Below are 26470 nucleotides of genomic sequence, written 5' to 3'. Positions count from 1 at the left end.
GCTAGAATTCATAGATCAAAATGTGTGCCGTAATATAGTTAATCGAAATTGGATTCGTGTAACTTTGGTAATTATTTGATTAAGCACCTTGATTTCTCGTACAAGTCGTTGTCGCCTCATCCAGCAAATTAGATCAAGGATTAGATTTGTGCTATCTGCAACAGACAATGTCCAAAAAATCTGGCGCAGCAAGAATAATACCCTGTATGCGCATCAGCTTACACGTGGGCGCCTGTGTGTGCACATTTAATGTGAAACGATTTAGATCGTGTGTTTCGCTTTATATTTTGCGTGATGTTAGGCAAGCTATATTTTAGCTCGGGACAGAAGCTAGAAAATTTGTTCCGTCCTCAACCATCTTTGTTATTGGTACTGAGTTATGAGAATGAAACCCGGGATTCAATTTTATTTCGATGGTATCGCAAAAACACAAAGATACTTCGGTATTTACTGTGCCATCGAAGAAGCGTTTAACGTTCAAAGAATGTATCCCAATGAAAAATTTATTGCATTTATTTTATCTCAATAAATATAATGGAACCAATGGTAGATATTTTCGCCCACTGCGAAAAAGAAGTGGAGAGAAAGGCTTATGGAATGCAGCTGGAAATGTACAAGCGCAGCCTGTACTTGCATATTCAGATGTACTGCGCTAGGCCATCCGCACGCCACACCAACTATATACCGATGTGCCTTCTACCAGGCTTATAAGTAGGTCAAGCATGCTGACTTTGAGCATTTAAATAGCGATACAAGTACAACAGATTAGTCAGACTCAGAAGACGGCACAAAACACTATCGGGGCTGACATTTGCAGTCTAAGGCCGCCTGAAACGAACAATGAAAAACACGTAACATAATTTAAATAGTGCGTAAACGTCCAATGCACGGGGAAATAGGTGTTCCTGAAGCCTTGCTTAAGGAGCGTACGTGTATGCTTCCATGACTTTTATCTCATGCTTTCTTACATCGACAGCCCGCTTCGTGCATATTATTGACACATCCTATATGGTCGCCGTGGGTATGTGCCAGGCGATGAGAACGACGCTGAAGTAGCGCGCGAGTGGAAAAACAGACGACAACGACGACGCGTTGACTGCTCTGATAAAGTGATTTCATACGTCCTCTACGCCGGCATTCCCGTCTCCTACTAGTCTGCGACACTGGTGGAGGTGCGGGGTAGGATTGCCTCATGCTCGGCACCCCTTCGCGGAGCCATACCTCGAAAGCGGAATCACCTTCGTTCGTCGAAACTCCTGTTCACCGGTATAGTCGCCGCCTGCTAGGCCTGACGCCCAAGTTCAACCCTTTGCAGGACCCTACTGGAGCGTGTCTACCTACTTCCGCCATGGCTACTGCAACTCCATCGCAGGTGACGCTGCAGAATCCTAAGATGCCAGAAAGTTTCCATGGCGACGCTTTTGAAGATGTTCAAGATTGGCGGAACCAATTTGAGCGTATCGCCAGTTATAATGACTGGGGCTCCCAGCAAAAGCTGTCTAATGTGTATGTCGCGCTTCAAAACAGTGCGTGGACGTGGTTTGTTAACCGGGAGAGAAGTTTGACCACATGGGAGGACGTCCGCGCCCAGCTGCTAGACAAGTTTACTATTACCGTCAGAAGAGACAATGCGCATCGCCTACTCGAATCCCGTATTCAAAAACCAAATGAGAGCGTTGCCATGTTTGCAGAAGACATGGCCCGCCTTTTCCGCAGAGCAGACCCTGAGATGGCTGAAGAAAAGAAGTTGCGTTATCTCTTGCGCAGAGTGAAGGTGGAACTGTTTGCCGGGCTCGTGAGGAACCCACCGATGACAGCGGCCGAATTTACCAAGGAGGCTACCGCTATAGAACGGGCACTACAGCAATGGTACCGCCAATATGACCGCAACAGCTCGCCGATGAATGCTTCAATTCTACCTGAGAGCTGCAGCACGTCTCTGCGTGAAGTAATCCGAGAGATTGTGCGATCCGGCAGCTCGGAATCTCTCCCATGGCACCAGCGGTGGCTTCTGTCGCTGACATCGTTCGGTAGGAAGTTCGAAGGGCCTTTTCGTCGCCCGACTGGCTGGCGGTGCCGCAAAGATTAACCTACGCGGAAGCTGTCTGTCGTCCACCTCCCGCCACTTCGATGCTGCTGACACCGTCGACCACTACGACGCAACCATCACCACCACGCCCAACGCCCTATTTTCGACAGTCACAGCCGCCGCCAACTATACCGTATCGCCGCCAGTCGATCGCTGCGCCTCGTTTCTTCGGCGAATCCCCTGCCGGCTACCCGCTTCGAAAGACCGATTTGTGGCGCACCGCTGACCGCCGGCCGCTATGCTCTCATTGCGGCGAAGCAGGACATGTTCACCGCGCGTGCCACTACCGCGCGGCTGGGTATGCAAGATTTCCCAACTGCAATTACCCTGTGTCTGATGCTGCACGTAGCTGCGACGGAAATTCTACAAACTTTCGGTCAGAAGGTTCAACGACGCCTCGATCGCGTTCCCCTTCTCCTGCTCGTTACACCCCACCGGCCCGTCGCGATTATTCTGACGCCTCTAGGGGCAGGTCCCCTAGTCCGCGTCGGGGAAACTAGACGCAGCGACCTCCGGGGCGAGCTTGCAAACCGGCTAGATATCCAAGAGCCCCCATCTCCGACGATCGACGACTCTACAACTCCGACTGCTCCAACCACACCCCCTGTAACCGACGCCGTCAGCGCCGATCTTGTCGTTTGCAATGACGGCCACCAAGTGGCCGCTCTCGTCGACACTGGTTCGCTTTTTTCGATAATAAGTAAAAAGCTGGCCGATAGGCTGAGAAAAGTGAGGACGCCGTGGACCGGGCCCAACATCAGAACTGCCGGTGGCCAGTTGATGACGCCGATTGGAAAACGCACAGCCAGGATAGTAATCGCCGGTGCAACCTTTGTCGCCACCCTCGTCATTCTCTTTGAGTGTTGTAAGGAACTTATATTGGGGATGGATTTCTTGAGAGAGTACGGTGCAGTGATTAATGTCCGTGACCTCGTCGTCACATTTTCTACGAGCTCAGACGACGTCGACCCCGCGGAACACAAGCGACCCCGCTTACGTATCGCCGACGACGACGTCACGCTTCCGCCGCGAAGCTGTTCCCTTGTACCTGTAATCTGCGACAACTTGAACACCGGGACTGGCGTCGCTGAACACATCGACGCACTGGTACTGAGTCAAGGGGTTTCCATCGCCAGGGCCGTAGTTAACGTACACGACGGACCTGCTGAACACCTGCTGGCGAATCTTACCAGGGAACGTCGGCACATTGTTAAACGCACGGCTGTTGCTTACTTCGACGAACTTACTTCAATAGAAGACTGCCTCTCAGTGGAGCACGCGACGTCCACCGTGGTTATGCCTGCCCCTGTGGTTGACATCAGTCCCACCTTATCGCCCGTGGAACGCAACAGCCTTCTTGAGCTCATCGATGAGTTTAAGAGCTCCACGTCACGAGTTAGCCAGACGCCGCTCACTAAGCACCGTATTGTCACCGAAGCCGACGCCAAACCAATTCGGCAGAATCCTTATCGTGTAGCACCTAAAGAGCGCGAGGCAATGCAAACACAAGTGAAGACAAAGCTTGAAGACGGAGTTATTCGGTCCTCTAAGAGTCCTTGGGCATCGCCTGTCGTATTGGTGAAAAAGAAGGACGGCAGCCTGCGCTTTTGCGGCGACTATCGAAAACTCAACCAGATCACAAAGAAAGACGTTTATCCGCTACAGCGTATCGAAGATTCACTGAACAGGCTAAGAAACGCACATTACTTTTCGTCGATGGACTTGAAAAGCGGCTACTGGCAAATAGAAGTTGATGAGAGAGACCGTGAGAAGACCGTTTTTGTGATGCCCGACTGACTTCATGAATTTCAGGTGCTCCCCTTCGGTTTGTGTTCTGCGCCGGCAACGTCTCAACGACTAATGGACACGGAACTCTCAGGCCTCAAATGGCAAACGTGCCTGGTGTACCTGGACGACGTGATTGTTTTTTCCGTCACATTTGAGGAACACTTACAGAGACTAAAGACGGTCTTTGAAGCAATACGCTCAGCTGGTCTATCTCTGAAACATGAAAAGTGCCATTTTGGTTTTGAAGAACTTCAATTTCTCGATCACGCTGTTAGTCGTGAAGGTGTCTGACCTGACCCTGATAAGATCTCTGCCGTCGCTAATTTGCCAACGCCATCAGATAAAAAAGTGCGACGTTTTCTGGGCCTTTACGACTACTACCGACGGTTTATCGCGGAATTTTCGCGTATCGCATGGCCATTGACACATCTTACCAGAGAAGATGTCCCATTTGTGTTGGGTGAAGACCAGCAACATGATTTTGATGACCTACGGCAACGGCTGCAGACGCCTCCCGTGCTCGCACACTTTGATGAAGACGCCCCTACGATTCTTCATACCGACCCTAGTAATGTCGGCCTTGGCGGAGTGCTTGTACAGCGGCAGGACGGCGCCGAAGGAGTGATTGCTTACGCCAGCAGGACACTATCAAGGACGGAGGCTAACTACTCTACTACAGAAAAAGAATGTCTCGCACTGGTGTGGGCCGTCCTAACATTTCGGCCATATTTGTATGGTCGGAGTTTCACCGTTGTCAGTGATCACCATGCACTTTGCTGGCTGACTAATTTAAACGATCCAGCTGGTCGGCTTGCACGCTGGAGCCTCCGGCTCCAATTTCGACTTCACTGTTGTATACAAGTCGGGGAAACGACACGCCGACGCCCACTGCCTATCTCGGTCTCCTGTTGAGACTGCCGTGCACGACAATGACGACGCGGCTTTTCTAGGCGTGTTAGATACTGGGACATTGGCAAGAATTAGGCTAACGTACTATTGGTCGAGGCTTGCGTCGATCGTGAAACGTTACACACAGACATGCCTGGATTGCCAGCGCCGCAAAGCCCTACCCGGCAAGCCAGCTGGACTGCTGCATCCTTTTCAGATACCGCAAGCGCCGTTCGAACAAATTGGCATGGACCGTTTAGGTCCGTTTCCACTGTCTGCTGCCGGAAATAGATGGACAATCGTCGTCACGCATTATCTTACTCGATACGCCGAAACAGCGCCGTCGAAGCCGTCGTCCTAAGGCATGGCGCTCCCGCAGTGGTCATAACAAACAGAGGATCTGCGTTCACGGCTGCGCTTGTGGGTACCGTGTTACGACTAAGTGGTACCACTCACCGAAAGGCCACGGCTTATCATCCCCAAACCAATGGGCTGACAGAACGTTTGAATAAGACTCTGGCAGACCTGATGAGTATGTACATCGAAGTCGACCACAAGAACTGGGACGAGATTTTACCATATGTTACATTTGCGTATAACACGGCTCGCCAAAAGACAACACGCGTGACGCCTTTCAACCTCGTTTACGGACGCGAAGTGACAACAATGTTGGACGCAATGCTGCCACACATGTGCGGTGACGACGAGACTGGTGCCGAGGAGTTTACGCAACGCGCAGAGGAAGCCAGGCAGCTTGCACGTTTGCGAATCAAAGAACAACAGGGATACGATGCCCGAAACTACAATCTTCGGCAAAGACCGGTCAAATACAACGTCGGTGACCAGGTGTGGGTCCGGACTCCGATTCGTCGGCGGGGGCTGTCTGAAAAGCTCCTGCGAAGATACTTCGGCCCGTACACAGTTCTGCGCCGCATCAGCGATGTGAATTATGAAGTTGTCCCCGACAGCCATAACTTCTCCAAGGGCCGGCGGCATTTGCCCGAGGTTGTGCACGTGCTTCGTATGAAGCCATACATTTCCTCATGACCTCAACTTTGCACCGTCTGTGCACAGCCTTCGGCAGTTGGTGCATCGGGACGATGCCTTTTTTTTGTTTCAAAGGGGGGGCCAATGCCACATCCTATATGGTCGCCGCGGTCATGTGCCAGGCTATGAGAACGACGCTGAAGTAGCGCGCGAGTGTAAAAACAGAGACGACAACGACGTCGCGTTGACTGCTCTGATAAAATGCTTTCATACGTCCTCTACACCGGCTTTCCCGTCTCCTACTAGGCTGCGACAATATCTGAGCTTGGTATGCGATTAACAACTGGAGAAAGCAAGAGCTGCATCCCTTTCATGTTCGATCAGCAGTAATACGGAGCAGGCCATGTCACTCTTGTGTTCTTTGAACTTTTCAGCAATATTCTGGTGCTAAAGTGACCCTGCCTTTTCGCTAAGGCTGTTATTTTGAGTGCAAAGTAGCTTTTGTGTCAGGTTAGCACCGTGAATATTGATATTTCTTCCACGAGTCCAACACCGCCTTCTCTATACGCTTCCTACTATTTGAGGAAAGTCGGGAGCGCATAGACTGCCCTTGTATGGCGTGAAAAGTGAGTTGTTTGGGTTGTCTTCGCAACTTGCCTATTGCACAACTTAGCACGCTAGTTCATTTGCAGCCAGAGAGGCATATTCTCTGTTTTACTACGGTGCCTAGTTTGCTTCTGCAGTGCATATTTAACAATGGCAGGTTTCTAATGAACGTAGAGGTCTCATCGTATAATGCACAGCCTCAGGATCTATTTGAAGAACAACTTTCCCCAATATTGCGCTCATGCTTTAGAAATACTTAGCTATAAAGATATATGTATGTGTTTAGTGGGATATGCAGGTATCGATTAGCATTATATGAGGGCCGCATTAGGGCAACAGCAATGAAAACGGCAAGAAAGCAGAAATGGTCAGTTTCGCCCGATGGGCGAAGTACTGACAGCGATAACAAGGTTAACATTGCAACGGGACTCCTCGGACGGTGTTCTGACTATGCGCACGGGCGCATAGTGCGAATACGCGTATGCGACATATGTCGGTAAGGAAACTTTTCTGCCACCCTCAAAATATTCAACACGCCGCGCAGGGCCTGTAATGGCATCGCACAGACGCCACTGGGCTGGATGTAAACAGCAACGCCAGTGAAACATCGCATCTTTTTCATATTGTGAACAGTAATATCTGTTTCTCGCTTTTTAATAGTCAGACGATATAGAATAAAAAGCGTACAATGTATATGGAATTTGACATGGCTTTTCCTGATGCGCTGCAACGTTAAAAAAATTCTGAGGAATCATTCAGTCAAGAAATTGAGACCTGGTCTAAGCGAGTCCGGTGGTTGAATAGTGTAGCATGTAGCTTGCTTGTACGGTCTAGGTAAAATACTATGCACACTTTTACATAAATATGTACGGAAAATGATGGCGACGAAAGGTCGCCTCGAGTATCCATATAGTTGCTATCGAAACAAAAACTCCTGTCTACTGCTTAGATTCTTGAACTTCCGGCCGTATTAAAATTGATTTACACGTGCCAATATATGTGTTTACCTTTGTTAGTATCATGAACTCATATACTGAAGATTTTGTTGCACTTACAACTCCACTTATACTGGTAGTGCAACGTTGCTTTTAGATGCAAATTTCATATTAGACTCTACCATTTGATTACCAACCGGCGATCAATCTATTGTCGAACTAAATAGACAACGGAATAAACGGAAATAAACAACGTAGTCAGGACAGAAGGATATAATTCCATAATTATCCAATGCACGTAAGCGGCAGTAGTTACGAATTCGTTATCTTAAAAGTACTGCGGAACTATAGTGCAACCATTATTGCCTAGACAATTGTTTCGTCTTGTTCAATAATAGGGCTATCTCATCGGTAACTGACAAGTTTGAACCGCTGGAGCAGGGAACACGACATATTTGCCGCATATTCGGGATACATTCAGCACACCACATTTCCATTGCGTTTTTATACAGCGAAAGTTACTTAAACAAGGTAACTTACAGTTCGTGCGCATAAACAGTCATCTTGAAATACTCACAAACACAAGTGCCTATCTAGCCATCAAAAAGTTGTTTCTGGTTCATTTTTTCGCGTGGTCGTACGGATAACTGGGATTGCTTACACGATGTTGCCCTGAGTGCATTTGTCTGTAAACAGACAGGCAGACAGAGATAATTTGTGTGAAAAGTGTGATATAGCTATGAGGCCCGTGGTAGTGAGGGACTTCACCATAATATTGAAAATCTGGAATTTTTGACAACCTGGGATTATTTAACGTGCAACCAATGGATGGTACACGGCTTCCTTTTTTCTTTCTTTTTTTTGCAATACGCCTCCGTCTTAATGCGGCCGCCACGGTCTCAATTAGATCCCGCGCCCACAGCCCTAGCGGCAGAACGCCATAGCCACTACGTCTTCACGGCGTATATATAAATAGATAGATAGATGGATCTACAGACAGACAGACAGACAGACAGACAGACAGACAGACAGACAGACAGATAGATAGATAGATAGATAGATAGATAGATAGATAGATAGATAGATAGATAGATAGATAGATAGATAGATAGATAGATAGATAGATAGATAGATAGATAGATAGGTGGACAGACAGACAGATAGATAGATAGGTGGACAGACAGACAGATAGATAGATAGATAGATAGATAGATAGATAGATAGATAGATAGATAGATAGATAGATAGATAGATAGATAGATAGATAGATAGATAGATAGATAGATAGGTGGACAGACAGACAGATAGATAGATAGGTGGACAGACAGACAGATAGATAGATAGATAGATAGATAGATAGATAGATAGATAGATAGATAGATAGATAGATAGATAGATAGATAGATAGATAGATAGATAGATAGATAGATAGATAGATAGATAGATAGAATCAGTATAAAGCAAGAAGTCCCGCTCGGCCAAGACTAGTGGCCCTTATACACCATGCACGTGCCTGAAACTGGTCGTCAGCGGTGCCCGGGGCAGAGGGCGGTAGCGTGGTCCTCTTAACCTGGCGGAGGTCCAAAGTGTCCTGGTGTGTGGCCATGCGCTTGCGACGCATGCTGGCGAATGACAGCGCCATTGTGCGGTAGTACTCATCAAGGAGCCACTTCTTGAACTTGTCCTCGTCGGTAGCGGTCCCAGTGCCGCCCTTGGACGGGGATGCAGCGCCTTCGCTGCCAACAGGCACAACTTCGGATGCGTCGTCAACTCCCGATGAACCTGCATACGGCAGCGCAAATAAAGTGTAAAATTATTCAGTCCATCTTAATGGTAAGGCCAAGAAGCGATGCATGTTGTGCACATGTTCAAACTTCGTTGCGATAAAAGCTCGAAGGCACATGATATTAGGCTGAAGGCTTTTTTGTTTTGCACGTAATTGCTTGCTGCGCTTTATTAGGGAGATTTCTCACTCGCATGAAATAAGCAACATATCAATTTTAACTTATTTGCCCTTGCCGCGAGCCAAACTATTACATTGGCTTTAATGATGAGCCTTCAACTAAATATTCAGCCCCAGTTTGAGCTCTTTCACTTCTGAAGGCAAAACGGCCTACTTCGTGCATCTTTACGTATGTTAACATGCAGTTAACATCAAACTATGCAGAAGGATTAGGTGAGCTATATGAGCAAGGTTTACTAGCCTGTCATTCAGATTGAATATAAGCAAGACTGGCAACTTGTGCTAAATGCGCCGATAGGGATGTTAAAGGAACTAGGCCAGAGCAGGTGATCGCCAAGTCACGGAGAGCTTTTACGGCAGCTTAAAGGTGGCACTCCCTCCCGCCTGTCCTAGTTCTGCATTTTAAAGCTTGCCAAGAATTTTTTTAGCAATGTAGGAGGGTAATGAATTACTACAGCCCAGCTTATCGTTCCCTTTAAAGTCCGTCTTAACAAGGGGCAAGCGCATGCAGTAAGCCCTGCGCGATTCCCTGGTAATCTTGAAAGGTGTTCTTCAAAGGGCTCTCGAAAGGCCTTTTATTGAAGGTGAGAACTGCGCGTCGTGTTGGAGCAGACTATTTCAGAAATGCTTTACCGCAAAAAATACCTGAACGCGTTCAATAGAAGCGGAGTTATTAGCAAAGGTCGACTTCGCGAGGCGCCCGGCCCATCGTCAATGCCTTGCGCTGCGAAGGCTACGGCGGAGCGCGGTGGTGCCCGTAACGCTCTGCCTACTGCACGTTACTGTGGCCCGTAATCCAAGTTTGGCTATACAGCTAAAACTCAATCTAACGATGCCCGATTTTTAGGAAGTTCCCGATGGATGGAAAGAATTTCGTATCCCCGGCAAGTACCCATAAGGTTCAATGTTTTCATCAACCTGAATTACCTTAACTAGGTTGCATTAAATCCGATTTAACGAAACCTTTCTAAAATTAAATAAGTAAAATAAATCTGTGATTTCTTTAAAATTTTGACGCGGCGCGGTTTTTCTTCGCTCGTGCGCTCTAACGCTGTCGCCTTAAAAAATCTAGGCCCCTTAGTACCAGCCCTGGCTTTATTTTGAAGAGGCTGAACGCCGTGCCCATGCACGCAACAACAGACTCGGCAGTCGCTAGCGTTCTTACACACCAGATGGCGCTAGCGGCGGCGGCAGTTGGGCTGCGCTTGCGGACTTTTTATACACGCAGGCATGGGTTAGCGGTAAATACAATGCCATGGTACCTTTTGGGTATCGCTACGTTACAATTTTAGATTTCGAAGGTCCGAAAACTCTTTTACTCGATTTTCCAAACTCCCCGATTGACTAAATAATTCGAGCATGGTCGACACTTCGTTAAATCGAGTTTCAACTGTAGATGTTCACATTTACGCCACCACATCCAATTTTGGCACCTCATCCGCGTCAAACTCGGAATCTATTCCTCAGCTTACGGTTGATCGAGTTCACGGTGTCTCATCATTTCGCTGTGCTACAGTGTACTAGACAGGTACGTGCGGCTATACTTGCATCTAGTGATATGTGTAGCACATTTCCTTTCGCACTTGTCTATACGACAGTCACACACTTTCCGAGGGTCGAAGTAACTGAATCTTCATATTCGCTCGTGCGAGTACGTCGGCAGCTCGCAGGTCGGCTATGCGATGGATGCCTTGCGCTGAAAGGATTCTTAACGACATAACCGGCGTCACAACTGGAGGGTGTGCCAACTGTGGAAGCAGACCACACGGTTACCAAATCCTGGCTTTCTAGCCTCGAGTCACGCCACCCACAGATACAATTCAGAACACGCTGTTCTGAGCGAGCCGCAGGTGAGCCGAGCGAGCTAAAACGCCTAGATAATTTGAAAGTAGCGACACTCTTTGAACTCTGCTGCTGCCGCGCGACCTCCTCGCCTCCTCCTCGCCCCTTGCGCGTTCCCCCGCGGCGACCAGTTTTGCCCCCGTTTTTCTGCACGACGATTGGTCTCCCTGCCGCTGCCCTTGGAAACGCGCGGATCTTGAGTTTTGCTTGTGTTTTTGTTTTTCGCTCGCGCCATTTTCCTCCTCAGCACGGCTAGCTCGGCGCTTTAGCTCGGCATAGTGATCGTTGTACGCTGTGTTTCCTGCTCTATGCGCTAGCGCTATGCCGGGCTGTTGCTCATATAACTGCAGTAAGAAGCCTGAAGATGGTTATGCCGTTTTTATACCACAAGGAATGCGTGACGGCTTGCGCAGGAAGCAGTGGCTGCATGACACTGGCCGAAAGAACTTTTTTCTGACAAAGAAGAGCGTTGTTTGCGAGCTGAGGCGTCTTTCTTATAGCTTGTAGCAAAGCATCCCGTAATTCTGCATTTTTTTTATTCTTCCGGCCTGCTCACCAGCGTTCTTGTTGCGGTTATTCTCAGTATGCTTAATATTCTGGGGTGGCTCCATCACCTCGCACGTCGCTAACTGCTGTTATTCAGTCGGAAGGGCAGCATTATAGATTCTGCTTTGCGCCCTGAAAAAGTTAGTGGCAAGTATACCCTTGGTATTGCAGGTGATGAGCGTTAGCTAGTCAACATTGAGTTTTCTTTTTTTTTTAATTTAAGGCGAAAGCATCTACATCTATATGTTTCAAAGTAGTGTTGTAAACTGGAAATATCACGTGACCCAAGAAGGCCAGAGGTGACCCAAAGCATGTCCACCCCTGTATCAGCGAATGATTACCCAAGGTAATTAATGAATCATTAGTGATTGACATGAGGTGGATTAGGGAGCATTAAGGTTGATTAGAGTGTAATAAAGAAGATTAAGGTTGATTAGAGTGCATTAAGAAGGATGAAGATGCATGAATAAAGATTAAGGTAGGTGGAGGAGGATTAAGGCGGGTTATGGTGGATTAAAGTGAAGGGTTGATGAAAGGGTATTAAGACCGATTAGGGTGGATTAGGGTGCATGAACAAGGATTAGGGAGGATTAAGGTGAATAAATAGAGATTATGGTCGTTTAGTGTGGATAACGTTGGCATAGGGGTTGATAAGGGAGGATTAAGGCCGATTAGGGTGGATTAGGGTAGATTATGGTGGATCAGGGACCATGGAGCTGGATTAGGTTTGATAGAGGTAGGTTAAGGTGTATTAAGGTAGATTGGGACTATTCAGATGGATTAAGTTGAATTAAGGTGCATGAATAAGGATTAGGGTGGATGAAGGAGGATTAAGGCGGATTATGATGGATTCGGGTTGATAAAGGAGGATTAAGACCGTGTAGGGTAAGCTAAGGTCATTAGAGGAGATGTAGGTGGATTAGGTTGTATTAAGGTGGATTGGGAATATTAAGCTGGATTAAGGTGGATGAAGGAGCATTAAGGTGATTAAAGTGGACTAAGGTGAATTACGGTTCATTGAGTATTAAGACCGATCAGTCTACCATAATCCTCCTAATGCACATTAATCCACATTCATCGACCTTAATCCTCCTTCATTCACTTTTATTTACCATAATCCATGAAAGTCCTCCTTAATGCACTCTAACCACCTTCATCGACCTTAATCTACTCTTACCCTCCTTAATGCACTTTAATCCTCCTTAATCAACCATAATGTTTCCTCATTCACTTTAATCCACCGTAATCCACTATAATCTCCTTAAGTCACCTTATTCCACCCAAATCCACATCCATCTACCTTAGTCCACCCTAATCAGCATTGATCCACCCTAATCCTCCTTAATGCACCTTAATCCTTCTTAATCCACCCTTATCTATCATGCACTTTAATCCACCCTAATCCACTGTAATTGTCCCTAATGCACCTCAACGCGCCTTCATCCACCCTAATCTACCTTCATTGACCTTAACCCAACCTAGTCCTCCTTTATGCACCTTAATCCACCTTCTTTCACCCTAATGCACCTTCATCGACTTTAATCCACCTTAATCCTCCTTAATACACCCGAATTCATCTTAATCCAAGCAATAATCAATCATTACTTTGCTAATCATTAATGATCTTTTATACGCGGCTACACATGCTTTGGTTCGCTTCCCGCCTTCCGTCGGTTACGTGATATTTTCTGTAGCTCACAACGGGACCTTGAAACAGAGGTCTAAGAATTTCGCTTAATAAGCCACACACAAACGGATGTGTCACAAGCAATACTAGAACAGACGCACGAAGTAAAACATGTGATCATGTGGCAGAAAAATTGTCTGGAGTATAGAACTCGCCCCAAAGCTCCCTTTACGTCGGTATACCCCGTTCATACGGCTTTAAGAAAAAACCAACCTCCTCATAAACGTTGCCTCCAGCATTATTGATGCTGGTATTAGCATTTCTCAAAATTTTCAACCCCACTCAGGCGCGCAACTGGCCCAAAATGACACCCTTCCATAGAATCCTGCGGCCCGTCCGCGGGAGCCCAGGAGGAATAGCGCGCCGTGCGCAGCCGGCGGGCGAGGAGAATCGAGGAGGAAAGCGCCGTGAGGAGGAGAGTGTCGCTAGTTTCAAATTATCAAGGGGTTTTAGAGCGAGCGAGATCGTTGCGACACCCCGCGGCGGCCGCGGTATCTACGCGACGCGACGGTATCTACGCGATGAGGATGTAGTTAGCGCTCGTGCTCATGTGCTCCAGTCTGGCCGTGTTATCTGATGTGGACAAGCTTTGTCCTGCTCCAGCTTGACCAACAGATAATATCCACATCCAAATTGCGCATTTTGCGCAATACAGCTCCATACGTAGCTGAGCCTGCCAAGGCGTCTAGCCAGGAGTGGCCAGGAGTGAGCGCGCGCTGTCAAGACGTACGTGTGATCTGACCTTAAATTTTACGTGGCCCAAGGCTAGTTCAGTGTTCAAAACTTACTGAAGTAAGCGGCACGTGGCAGCCACGTCATTGACGAGCAGTGTGGCCTACGTTTCATTCCTAACATGCGGGCGTGGCCGAGCCTAAACGGACTAGAGTCAGCGATAATACGATTTTCGTAATTCAGGTACGTACGCAGGATATTTTTTCGTGGCGAGGGGGGGGGGGGGTATCTTAAGGTAACTTTTCTATGCAAGTAAGGGGGGGAGGTACTTTTACTAATGCAAATGTGAATAATGCCCACCATTCGTCATAAAGATGCTTAAGCCCGCAAAAGAGAATTGAAATACCGTGTATCCCACAGGTAGGCCTGAGATACTTGGCAAACAAAGAACCACATCGAATGGACTCGCGCGTGAAAGATGCGCAGGAAGAACCTTGTTAAAAACAAGTTAACAAGTGAAACTGCAAAATAAAAATTTCTAGTAGCGTTTCTTGAATTAGGTCTGAAAGAATGATAGAGAAATATATATATATATATATATATATATTTGCGGCACAATTACAATTTTTCTTATCCTTCGTTTACTGCTCTAGCAAGTGCCAAAGCCGACTCGTGCAATTTGAGAAGTTGCGTAGCGATGCGTGGTCGCAGTCCCGTACAACCACGTAGAGCGCAGGACGCTGCTGTTCTAGACCTACTGCGCTCACCGCGGTATGTTAGAAAAACACACACATTAGCACAACAGAGAAGTGGCTACGCAAGGCGGCTCGATTGATAACTGCAGAAGCGTCATTCAAAACACGAACACATATTCTCTACTTCCGGCGGCGTTTTCTCTATGTTTTTTTTCTGCAAATGTTGATCCATAAATAATTTCACAAACAATTTTGCTTTTCCTCCTGTTTGGTTGTTGCCTTGGCTCTCTCCGTTAGTATATAGCTTAATTCCTCAACTCCTTGCGACTCTTGTTTCCAGTTGCCAATTTTGCACGAAAAGTGCTGTACAGTTAGGGAAAAGCCAGACGAGGTAACGGGTGACAGTCATATTGCTTATGGGTTTAATGTTCATTAGAGGGTCTGATGATGACCCGCCGTGGTTCCTCAGCGGCTATAGTGTGGGGCTGCTGAGCATGAGGTCGCGGGATCGAATCCCGGCAACGGCGGCTGCATTTCGATGGGGGCAAAATGCGAAAACACCCGTGTACTTATATTTAGGTGCACGTTAAAGAACACCAGGTGGTACGAATTTCCGGAGTCCTCCACAACGGCGTGCCTCATAATCAGAAGGTGGTTCTGGCATTTAAAACACCATAATTTAAAAAAGGGTCTCATGATGGACGCTGTTTCGCATTATTTTATTTTCCACCTTATATAACCCATATCCCGGGCATATGGTCCGAGGATCTGCCATCGTCGCGACGAGCCGTCACTCGAGGAAATAATGAACCCAAAGGAAAAGTTAAATGCAACTGGCGTTTTCTCCAGCCACAACTCATTGCACGAGCACAAAGGCCACCTGACTATGAACCGACAATCCTTCCTGGCCCCTGGATCAGTCTAAGCACAAAAGGTTGAACTAACGAAGCAACAACGATGTGTGTGATCGTTGAGTAAATGGTGACATAATAATTGCTTGGGGCAATAAAAATAAAATAAAATAGTATATTTAAAACAATAAACTACGGCCTGCCTGCTGCAATAGATGGTGACAACTGACGTCATCTTGAGTTAATCGCGTGGGCACCGAATCTATGAGAAAAACGGCCTTAACACCCCAGCAGATGCCGATAACTACCGCTATCCAAAAGGAGTAAAAAAATTGACAACCACTCCACTCTGTGAAGATAGAATGGCAGCGAAAGCTGACGACAGTCAAAGCTCTCAAGCTAAAAGCAAAGTGTTTCACCTACGCCGTGGGTTGGCTTGACGATAGTGCAATATCGGGCCGACCCGCAGCGGAGGTGAAGCAAGCGTTAAGCACGCCCCTTACGCAGGCCGATCACGAAGTTAGTGCAACGCCGGGCCAACCCCTGGCGGAGGTGAAGCAGGCGTTAAGCACTCCCCAGACGTGGGCCGATCCCGAAAGTAGTGCAACGCCGGGCCAACCCCTGGCGGAGGTGAAGCAGGCGTTAAGCACACACCCCTCCCCATACGTGGGCCAATCCCGAAAGTACTGCAACGCCGGGCCGACCCAGCGCAAAGGTGAAGCAGGCGTTAAGCACCCCCCATACGTGGGCCAATCGCGAAAATTGTGCAACACCGGGCCGACCCGCGGCAAACGTGAAGAAGGCGTTAAGTACTCCCCAGACATGGGCGAATCCCGAAGATAATGCAACACCGGGCCGACCCCGGGCGGAGGTTAAGCAGGCGTTCAGCACCTCCCCCTCCCCCCCCCCCCTATATGTGGGCAAACCCCGAAAGTAGTGCAAAGCCGGGCCGACCCCCGGCGGAAGTGAAACAGGCGTTAAGCACCCTCATACGTAGGCCGCTCCCGAAGATAGTGCAACACCGGGCCGAGCCCAGGCGTAGGTGAAGCAGGCGTTAAGCACCCCCCGTACGTGGGCCAATCCCGAAAGTAGTGAAACGCCGGGCCGACCCGCGGCAGAGATGGAGCAGGCGTTAAGAGGAAGCTTTAGCTCGAGTGCTCCTATCTAAATACATGTAAAAGGAGAATTCGTTTTTCTCGGCAACCACTGCATCAAATTTGACGAGGTTTGTTGAATTTAAAAGACAAACTTAAAATCTAGTGACTGTTGGTTTCGAATTTGTGAGTTAGGTCGTCATTTTTTTTAATTGGGAAAAATCAAAAATTTTCAAGAAACGAAACCATGAAGTTTACAACTCTGTAACTCAACCACTAAAAATGATAATATAATTCTGTGAATTGCATCTAATAGTACATCTAAAGTGGACAAAATTGATAGGTTACACATAAATAAAAAATATTTAATAATAGGGAAATACAACTTTTGCAAAACCGTTGTAACCAACGTAAGAAATTCACGTAATATGTAAAATGACATATCGAATTCGTCCGCTTTGAATGATCTAATGGATGCCGTCTACAGAACCGCGATTTCAGTTCTTGATGCAGAGCTATGAATTTGTAAACTTCGTGCTTCTATTTTTTTCAAGCGGTCAAATATTCGAAAATTGTTTTAAGAAAATTCAAGCCCTAAATCGAAATTCCGCTTCCAACAGTCACTAGAATTTAACTTTCTCTTTCAAATGCAACAAATTTCATCAGAATCGGTCCAGGAGTTATCTCATAAAAACGTTTTTTTTTTGCGTTTTACATGTATTTGAATAGGCCGCGTCGGAGTTGGGCCCGAGCTAAAGCTTCCTCTTAAGCACTCCCCTTACGTGGGCCGCTCCCGAAGATTCTGAACACCGGGCCGACCCCCGGCGGCGGTGAAGCAGTTGTTAAGCGCTCCCCATACCTGAGTCCATACTGAAGGTAGTGCAATATCCTTGCCGACCCGCGATGGAGGTGAAGCAGGCGTTAAGCAATCCCCATACGTGGGTTCATCCTGCAGGTAGTGCAATGCCTTGCCGACCCGCGGTGGAGGTGAGGCAGGCGTTAAGCACTCCCCATACGTGGGCCCAACCGAAGATTCCAAAGGGCGCGTCATAGGTCCCCAAGATCACAGGAGTTAGTGCCATCGGTCTTGGACACTTTTTGCACTATCACCAGGATTGGCCCACAAGATAACCTTTTCTGTTTACGGACGCTGAAATAACTACGGAAGTTAGCCAAATACGCTTTCGCTGTAAAACGCAGCAAAATGTTCACCGCCGAGTAGATTGATTTGTAGGTGCTTTAGGAATGTGTGTGAGGAGTGTTGTCGCGGGCGGATAGGGAGGAGGGGGGGTATGTCCGGTTCATTTGGGGGGGGGGGGAGCTCTAGATTCTCCCGAGCCCCCCCCCCCTCCTGGTCGTACCGGTCGTACTTCCATAAATACACAATACCTATCAAATTCGAAACGCAGATTTTGGCTTGCTTCTGCCTGCCCAATTAAGTGAAGAAGTATAAAAAGTTACACTAGGAAGAAGCGCAGACAAATACAGCCTTCATGATTGAAGTCAGTTATTGGCCAATGGCAGCCGCGTATGGTAATCTGCTATATGACGAAATCTAAATATAGCAGTCCGAAAAGATTGAGGAGAAGCCGCTTGCTGAAAAAAAGAGTGTTGAAGAAAAAGAGTGACTCGCGCTCCGCTTACGAGCTCTACACGCGGCACACCACTCCAAAATTTCACTGATACGTTCATAGCAGCGTATGCAATCTGCGGACTGTGTTGTTTTCACGAAGGCAGATGGCGTGGTTCAGGACCCCTTAAACTCGCAGAAACCGCAGAAATACAAGAGAAATTAAGGCATAAGCACTGACTTTCAACTAATGTATTGTTATTCTAATCGTGCGGTTTATACATAAACAAGCCACACCCACATCCCGATATCCGATATCCCAATAGCACAGAAGACCAAAAGAAACAAAGGGAGTTGATGTGCCAGAATATATGCGTCAGTGATTACCTGAACATGCATTGCCGAGATACGGCTTTTCTTTCGTTTGACAAAGTGACGAATGTCATAATCACGCATGAGTGGTTACCCCTAGTGCGCTAGCTTTTTCTTCTCACTTCCATATGTACTGTTTTTGTTATTTTCTGTTTGTTTTGGTCCTCTGTGATGTAGTGATATGGGTTCTACGTATGACCATTTTAAGCATAATTGACTTTTTTTCGGTATTGAAACTCAAGTTGTAAGTTTGTGCTTGTCCTTGTGTAATCCAATTTGTGTCCATGGTTTCTGGTCTCTAAAATGTTTGGTAACAAATTAGAAACTAGCTAAATTGTCTCAAATTGCTCAGTCAGATCCCTTGTGATTCTAACAGCGGCAGTTTTATGACAACTATCGGAAGCGCACAGCTGCCGAGCTGTTGAATTTAAGGCCAAGTTGACACTATTCATAACTACGTGCTTAAGTTCTTAAGTTGGAGTGTTTTGACATATTCGTGCTTAAGCAGTGGAAACTAACGAATAGTATATAGTGCTGTTTTTATATGCGGGAGAGAGCTATAAGTTTGGGATAGTTCAGTAAAACTATTCAAGTCATTAATTTATGTACTAATGAGATTACACCTCAAACATAATTTCATTGTTTTTTTCTACAAATGTACATTCCATGGTTTGAAATAACGGCGCACAAGTTGTTCTGATTTTTTTTTTATATGTAACGGTGTTTGGCCGCTACAGGGATAAGCGGTAGACGCAGAAATAATACTCAAGGAGAGCAGTGCATGGTGATAATGGCACTGCCGTGACGCCTCTGATCTGGCCTTATCTTATTTAATCGGTGTTCTTTAAATATCTTTTAAACACATATTATAACTAGATTACATAAATAAAACTGTCGCAATATTCCACGAGAAAAAAAAAAATATTTGTCTTAGGTGCACAGTTTGAGTGCGGCGATTTGGCTTCACTTTCGCCGTGCCATTGTCTGCCTTATACTTGACCGTCCAACATTCGGCGTCTCTGTATAATAAACGTATCGGTGTTGTCAGGTGCACGCCACATTGGACGCATTCACCCTTGCAAAAAGGTCGTGGCTTGCATAAGATCAAGTTTTCTTGAGGAGCATATAAAACACCATCAAAAAAAATAATGTTGACGACACACAGAAGAACCCGATGCATTCTCACCAGCGTCTGTTGCCTCGACGCTGAACTACCTAAATGAAAACACTGTCCACAGTGCAAATTCTTGCACCGCCTCAGAAAGTTGGATAGACCATCCCCTGTCATAGAGACTGTCCGGCTTGGAAGTTCTCAAAACGCTGACCTTTGCGTCTTTTGGGCCAAGAGCGTGCCGCTCGCCGACTCGCCGTGTGCTATCTGGCGGAGGGATTTCTTCCACACACACAACAGTAATATTACGGTACCTGTATACTACTGCATAATCTAATGGTGACTATGTCCTAAGTGACTTTGCTGGACGCAGTGATACATACCATAAAAAAAAAACACTGCTTATTAGCTCAGACTTGAAAAAGAAGCCCACAGCGAACCGCACCACGATCGGCGCTTGCTTGAGTGCGCAGGAAATTTGAAGTTTGTCTTGCCACGCAACGTGCACAACATATGAGGAAAGACATCCATGCTCTTTTCAGACGAGCGTGCATCTTCAAGAAAATGACGTCGGCGCAGTCGAGTGAACAAACCATGAAGCACAGAGAAGGAGCCACGCCACCGGAATGTCGACTAAGCGGCCGCGAGACGACCGGTGATGTAGTGAGAACAGCACAAACGCAGCCGCGGACAATGTAGTACTTAGCACGCACGCGTTGGGCAGTTTCAAGACAGAAATGTGTGATAAAGAGTAGCTGTCGGTGCACAGAAAATGGCGTATCGTCAATCGCGTTTGTGGCACGAAAAATCCCTGAGGTTTTATCAGCGGAACGACTGCTGCTGCTGTGCGAGGCGTCCACACGCACACTTGATTCACTCAGTGACATTACATACACGGTTGCATGGCGGCGTGAAGAAACCGCAACGCGAGGACGAGAGATGCGGTGATCCGGGAATTGAGAGGATATCTTTTGTTCGTTTTTCAGCGACTTCAGCCAGACTTACTTTCGCACTACCGCGTGATTCGAATGCCTGCCTCACCTTTTAGCGCGCCCACTGTGTTCTCCCTCTTCTTCAACGTCTTTTTGTCCCGTTTCTTCTGATCGTCTTCGTCGTCCCCGAAGATGTTCCGCAGCTCTCCAGTGATCTGCACAAAGAAGAAGGTTCAGTCCGAGTAGTTTTATCCTGCCATATTTGCTCTCGTCAAAACGTAGCTGCATGCAGTGCATTGCAAGCGCGAGTTGGGATACAAAATTGGTGCTTACATCTAAAAGCATAACGATTCAAGACTGATACCTGGTTGTTTTAAATACTCAGTAAATGATCTAGAGCATAACTTCCCTTTCGATATTTTCAGCTAGCAAATATATGCGCTATAATTACTTTTACCTACAGCTAGGTTTATCTATGCAATTCTTAGGCAAAATTTTCTGCGAAATGATCGTAAATTTTTTCACAACTGACAACTCGATGAGAACACTTGATCTCACGCAGGCGGTTTCCACCGCAGTGTAAAAGTGCAGCTGTCATCGCAAAAGTTCAGACAGGCACTTATGCGCTCGTACCTACAACCACTATCTCCGCTAAACCTCGTTCGGGACAAGGTGTCTAAAATGAACGATCACTCGGAGAAGCTGTCAGCCATCACTCAGCGGAACCGCAAGAGCGTGAATGTCACTCCTTGAACGGTTCATCGAACTTCGGCAACCGAGAAGCACCTCACTCCGTGTTGGAAGTTTAGACCACATCAAATCTTGAGGCCACAGACACACGTGCAGGCAGGAACCTGCAGTGCGCGTGTGTCCGTGTTCTCGTCTTTTCAATCTGTTTAAATATGCAATATGCAGTATCAACGTGCCCAACAGAATTACATCTCCACTTTTCGTGCCTCCTCTCTACTGGCTTCGACACGAGTAATCGAATGCATCGAACCAATAAGCTCAGTACTCAATCCTGATGAGCATTGCCTGTCAGCTCACTTGTGTGCTGTTCGTAGATTTGATTTCGCTGTAAGACATCATTTACTGACTAATTAGAGCAGGTCTTGACAACCGCGATAGTGACTTAATGCATGCCTCCATCCATGCATCCTGAGCTGGTAGGCACGCACACACAAACAAAAAGCTAGAGAATGTTTATGTTGAAGGGCCTGAATTACGCCAAAATATTATGGATACTGGTTACTTTAATAATACATTTATCACTACGTTCCCTGTTCAAGAAAATTTTCGTGTGGTCGTCTTATCCTAACTTTACTTGAAAAAGTTCTGGCATATTAGATATAAGTCTACATAGCCTAACCTATGCTCAGTAACATTGCGGCACACACGCATTTACGGGTTTTTTTTGGCTGTTTCATTTTTTGTCATTTGCATATTCATAATAATTGCAGGTTCTACCTTTACTTGCTGCGAAAATCAACAATAGCATTATGCGATAATATCTGCCGCCTTTTTCTGTGGGGGAGGAGAAGAAAATAACTTTATTGTGTGTCCTGCGAGTTAGTGGGGAGGGCCAAAGGCACCCCCTAGGTGACGGCGAGGAGTTCGTGGGTCGTGACGCCATCCTCGGCCCGCTGGACGGCCAACAGTTGATCCTCGAAGGCGGGGCTGAGCAGCGCGGCCTCCCAGCGCGTGCGATGGCTGTTGCTACAGGCCTGATTCTCGTTATTGTTACATATCCCTTCGGTATTCCCATAATATATGCTCCAGAGTGGCTCATGATTCACACTTGTTGCGTTTGTCCGTTTGATATATGTCCGGCTATATGATGTGCGTGAGTGCAGGATTCGGATAGGTCCTAGTTTGAAACTGCCGCCATGCGACAGACTGCTTTCTTTGTCAATTTTGCGTGAGGTCGTGGGAATATGCCTCTTTGTAACCTATAGTGTTTCGTAATGTCATTATATGTTGTCATCCTGCTCTCCCACTCCCACTCATCTACCGCATCGTCACGTCCGGAGGGTGTCGGGGCGTCACCTGCGACTGCGGCTCGGGCCGTAAGCTCTCGAGCCGCGTCGTGTGCCGCCTCGTTGTTGCCGTCCTCCGCGAGGGAGTGAGCGGGTGTCCATGTCATGTATATCTTTCTTTTGTAAATTTGGCCTCCTGCAAGAAGAATTCGTAGTGCCACCGGGGAGATTCGGCCGTTGGCAAAGTTTCTTATTGCCGTCTGAGAGTCGCTGACTATCACGGTTGAGTTAGTCTGAGCTACTGCGAGCGCCATGGCTACTTCTTCTGCGGTCTCGTTACTTGTGGTGCGTATCGTCGCGCACGTCTTACACTGTTTCTCGCTATCAATTACGGCTGCCGTAAGCCCCCGTCTGCGACTGTATCGAGCCGCGTCTACGAAGACTGCGTCCTTGTCTCTGCCGAATTTCTTCTGTATCTGCTTCGCTCTGTTCTCTCGTCTGTCCTTATTGTGTTCTGGGTGCATGTTCTTTGGTATGGGAGGTATTACCACTGTTTCCTTCGTCTCCCTTGGGATACCCACCTTGACACCGAGCTATGCGTGGTGGCCTATGCCTAGTCTCTCCATGATGTATCTGCCTGCTCTAGTTGTAGAGAGGCGCTCGTATTGTGCCGTACATTGCGCTTCAGTGAGCTCGTCTAATATGTTGCGTAGGCCTAATTGTAGCAACCTGTCTGTGCTGATGCTGATCGGTAGCCATATGCCTAGTTCGTCTATTTTCCGAATGAGGCATTCTGGTTTGATCTTTTCCGCGACCTGCAATTTCATGTATGGCGCTACATATACTATTCTACTTATGACGAATGCCTGTATTACTCTGATTGTGTTTTTCTTCCTCATCCCGCTGTGTTGTTTCCTATCCTTTTGATTAGCCTCATGATTTGCTCTACAGTTGCATCCAGATTTCTACGTTGTTGCCCTTGGCTTCGACGAGGAGCCCCAATACCCTAATCCTGTCAACCTTGGGTATGGGTTACCCATCGGCCTTCTTTACGTGTATCTCCTCTCTATAAGTGAGATCTTCCTTGTAGTTGCCTGGTTTGCGACCTCTGCGAGTCGGTTTGTACAGCAACAGCTCCTGATTTCTCTGCTGAGAAGGTTAGCCCTGTCTCCTCTAGACATCGTTCGACTGTTTCGACCGCTGTCTGAAGCGTTTGTTATATTTGCCCGTCGCTTCCATTTCTCCGCCATAGGGTGATGTCGTCTGCGTATAAGGTACGATTGAGTCCCATGATTTCTTGTAGCTTGGCTGGTAGCCCCATTAGTGCCACACTGAATAGCACCGGTGATAATACGGAACCCTCTGGCGTACCTGCGCTGCCTGTCTTGATCTCCTCCGAAACCAGGTCTACTATCGTGCCTTTATGCCCGTTAAGAAATCGCGTACGTAATCGTACGTCCGTTTTCCCAGTCCTAGTTCTCCTACTCTATATGGTATCGTTCCATCTGTTACGTTATCGGATGCCTTCTTTAGGTCCTTCCCAAGTATTGCCTTTGCCGTTCTGCCTGGATCTTCTATGATCTGATGTTTTAGTTGTAACCGAGCGTTTCGAAATTTATGGAGTCTGCATTTTGAACTGCTGTAAATATTGGATACAAAGAGAATGTTCTTCGTTTTCCGCGTGGGCATGAGCTCTAGGAGAATGCGGTCAATTGACTTAACCGCCGTGTCGTGCTGCACGACCATGTGATTTCGGTTTACCAACGTCGTTGGCGCCTGTGTCTCCCCTTTGGCATTACCAAAGGACTTGTATCCCGACAATTTTGGCAGCCCGTGCGTTTTCTGCACCATTATATTATCCGGGTTTTCTTTGTCTTTATGGTGTTGTTGCAGAATGTGTTGTTTTCGATCGTATCCTCTACAATTCCATTGCCAAATATTGTATCTATTTCGTCTGTTCATGGCGGCGTTACAGGTTTTTTAATCCCTCGGCGGGTACCGGGGGCCTAATACACGATTTGATGGCCGTCTTAACCGTCCCCCCTCCGCCCCCTACTTGTTTGCAGTCCCCATATTGCTAATTGCGCTTCGAAAAAAATTTATTTTGTTATAGGGTGGTGGTTTATACGAATTCTTGGTTTACGTAGAAATGTGGACATTTACACATGTTGCGAGAATGTGTGGTGCGTTCAGTAGGCAAAAGTTCCAAACATTTATCACATCAGCGACCTTTCCCTAAAACACAGTATTGGGTATGTTAGTTTCATACATGCATTCTTAATTTGTGTCTGTAGAGCCAACTCGGTTTGCTTAATTATAATAATGCGAGAAAAACACTAGCTGGATTAACATTTATTATAGCAAAATGTAATGCACGCCAAACGGAAGACTGACATGTGAAATAATGTCGCATTACAAATAGAAGCAAGTGCTACAGTTCTTGCTACCAATATTACTAAATGCGATTAGTATTGAAGAGCTTTCGAATACCAAAAAACTTTATTGTAATGACTACGAACTTTGTTACTGCGAAGGGCATCATTAACATTATTAAGTTCTTGTTCATGCTACCTTTTCCGAATTTTATTTTATTACTTAGTATTTATTCTAAATGCTCGTTGTATGCGCCATTTACATGTATAACACGCACACGCATGATTGTGTCTGTGTATGTTCCATGTAAAATGCATTGCACTTGGTTTATCAACTACTCTCATGCAGACGTGTGCGTAAAGTGGTCAGGCTCTCTCAAGTTTTTTTTTTTTGTAGACTTTTTGCCTAGACTCTCCCAACTACGTAGCAAAAAAAAAAAGAAATCAACTCAGCGTCCATACCATGTGCTGCTACCAGAGCGGCAACCACCATGCGCCTGTCGACGTAGCGCAATTACGGAAAGTTGATTATGCAAATTCTCATAGGGACTGTAGTTTACGGTTTCTAGTTTGCTCTCTTCTGGACTAGCGGATAGTAAAAAGCTGATGTGCTTGTTATCCTATGAAATACTTTCGTAGTTATCCGTTTTCACATGCGCTTATTATACGACAGCATCTTTACTAGCGAATGAACCAGCAGGGACAAAGAAGGAAGACGTAACATGAGCGGTAACTCACGAACGAAAGAAATAAACTTTCAGTCGTGAGTCAGTGCTCGCGGTACGTGTTTCTTCATGGTCACTGTTGGTTTGTTTGCTCTGTAAGTAAACATGGAGTTGTACTGATCCCCCCGGCTAGGTACCGCACCATTTGTTATACGACAGACATTTCGTCACTATAGCGAGGGAACCTACAAAGCTGATGTTCCGAAACACTGGTAGAGGCTTCTCAGTATAGCGCGTTCCCGTACTTTCTCAGACATATACGCCAAAAACGTTCTCTTCGCCAGCGCTACCATCTCACCTTGTCGTCTGTACTGAAGCTGCTGCGCTTCATAATGTGGTACTGCTTCTTGCTTCCACCGCTGCTCGCTCCGCTTGGTATAGTTTTACTGTCGGCCTTGGCGTCCCCTTTGTGAAGAGTGGCATTACCCATAGCGGTGGGCCCCGCGGAGCTCTTTCCCGAGCCCTGGTGTCCCAACCGGAAGGCAGGCGTGGCAGACGGACTGTGCTCCTTCAGCGACGAGGCTGCGGTCTGCTTCTTGCCGAACGCCTTCTTGAGTGTCTTCCGCCGAAAGGGAGATGCCGCGTCTTTCTGCTGGCGTCGCGTGGAGCGCTTTTCGTCTCGCCTCGCCACCTGGACGTGCAGCCGGCGCTTGAATGGTGGGACGCGCCTGCGGATGCCGTACACTGGTCCCGACGGGTCCATCTCAGCTGGCGGCCGGGAGAGGATCAGGATTCAGCGGAAAGAGAAGAAACAGTTCCGGGCAAAATA

At 47.0% G+C, this 26470-nt stretch overlaps 1 protein-coding gene across 1 annotated transcript in view; it reads right to left on the bottom strand.

The window, feature by feature from the left end:
- Window positions 1-26470, bottom strand: part of LOC142573128 (uncharacterized) — a 174452-nt gene that overhangs the window by 31321 nt on the left and 116661 nt on the right. Inside the window, exons 3-5 of the mRNA XM_075682653.1 lie at window positions 26000-26409; window positions 20738-20843; window positions 8807-9075 (exon numbers count right to left, since the gene is read on the bottom strand). Of these exons, the coding sequence (XP_075538768.1) occupies window positions 8807-9075; window positions 20738-20843; window positions 26000-26409 (785 nt within the window). The remainder of the gene's footprint in view (window positions 1-8806; window positions 9076-20737; window positions 20844-25999; window positions 26410-26470) is intronic.

The sequence above is a fragment of the Dermacentor variabilis genome, chromosome 2 (genome assembly GCF_050947875.1).
Source record: "Dermacentor variabilis isolate Ectoservices chromosome 2, ASM5094787v1, whole genome shotgun sequence".
Classification (NCBI taxonomy): Eukaryota; Metazoa; Arthropoda; class Arachnida; order Ixodida; family Ixodidae; genus Dermacentor; species Dermacentor variabilis.
Note: the sequence above shows the minus strand (reverse complement) of the source record. Positions and strands in the feature narration are given on the sequence as shown.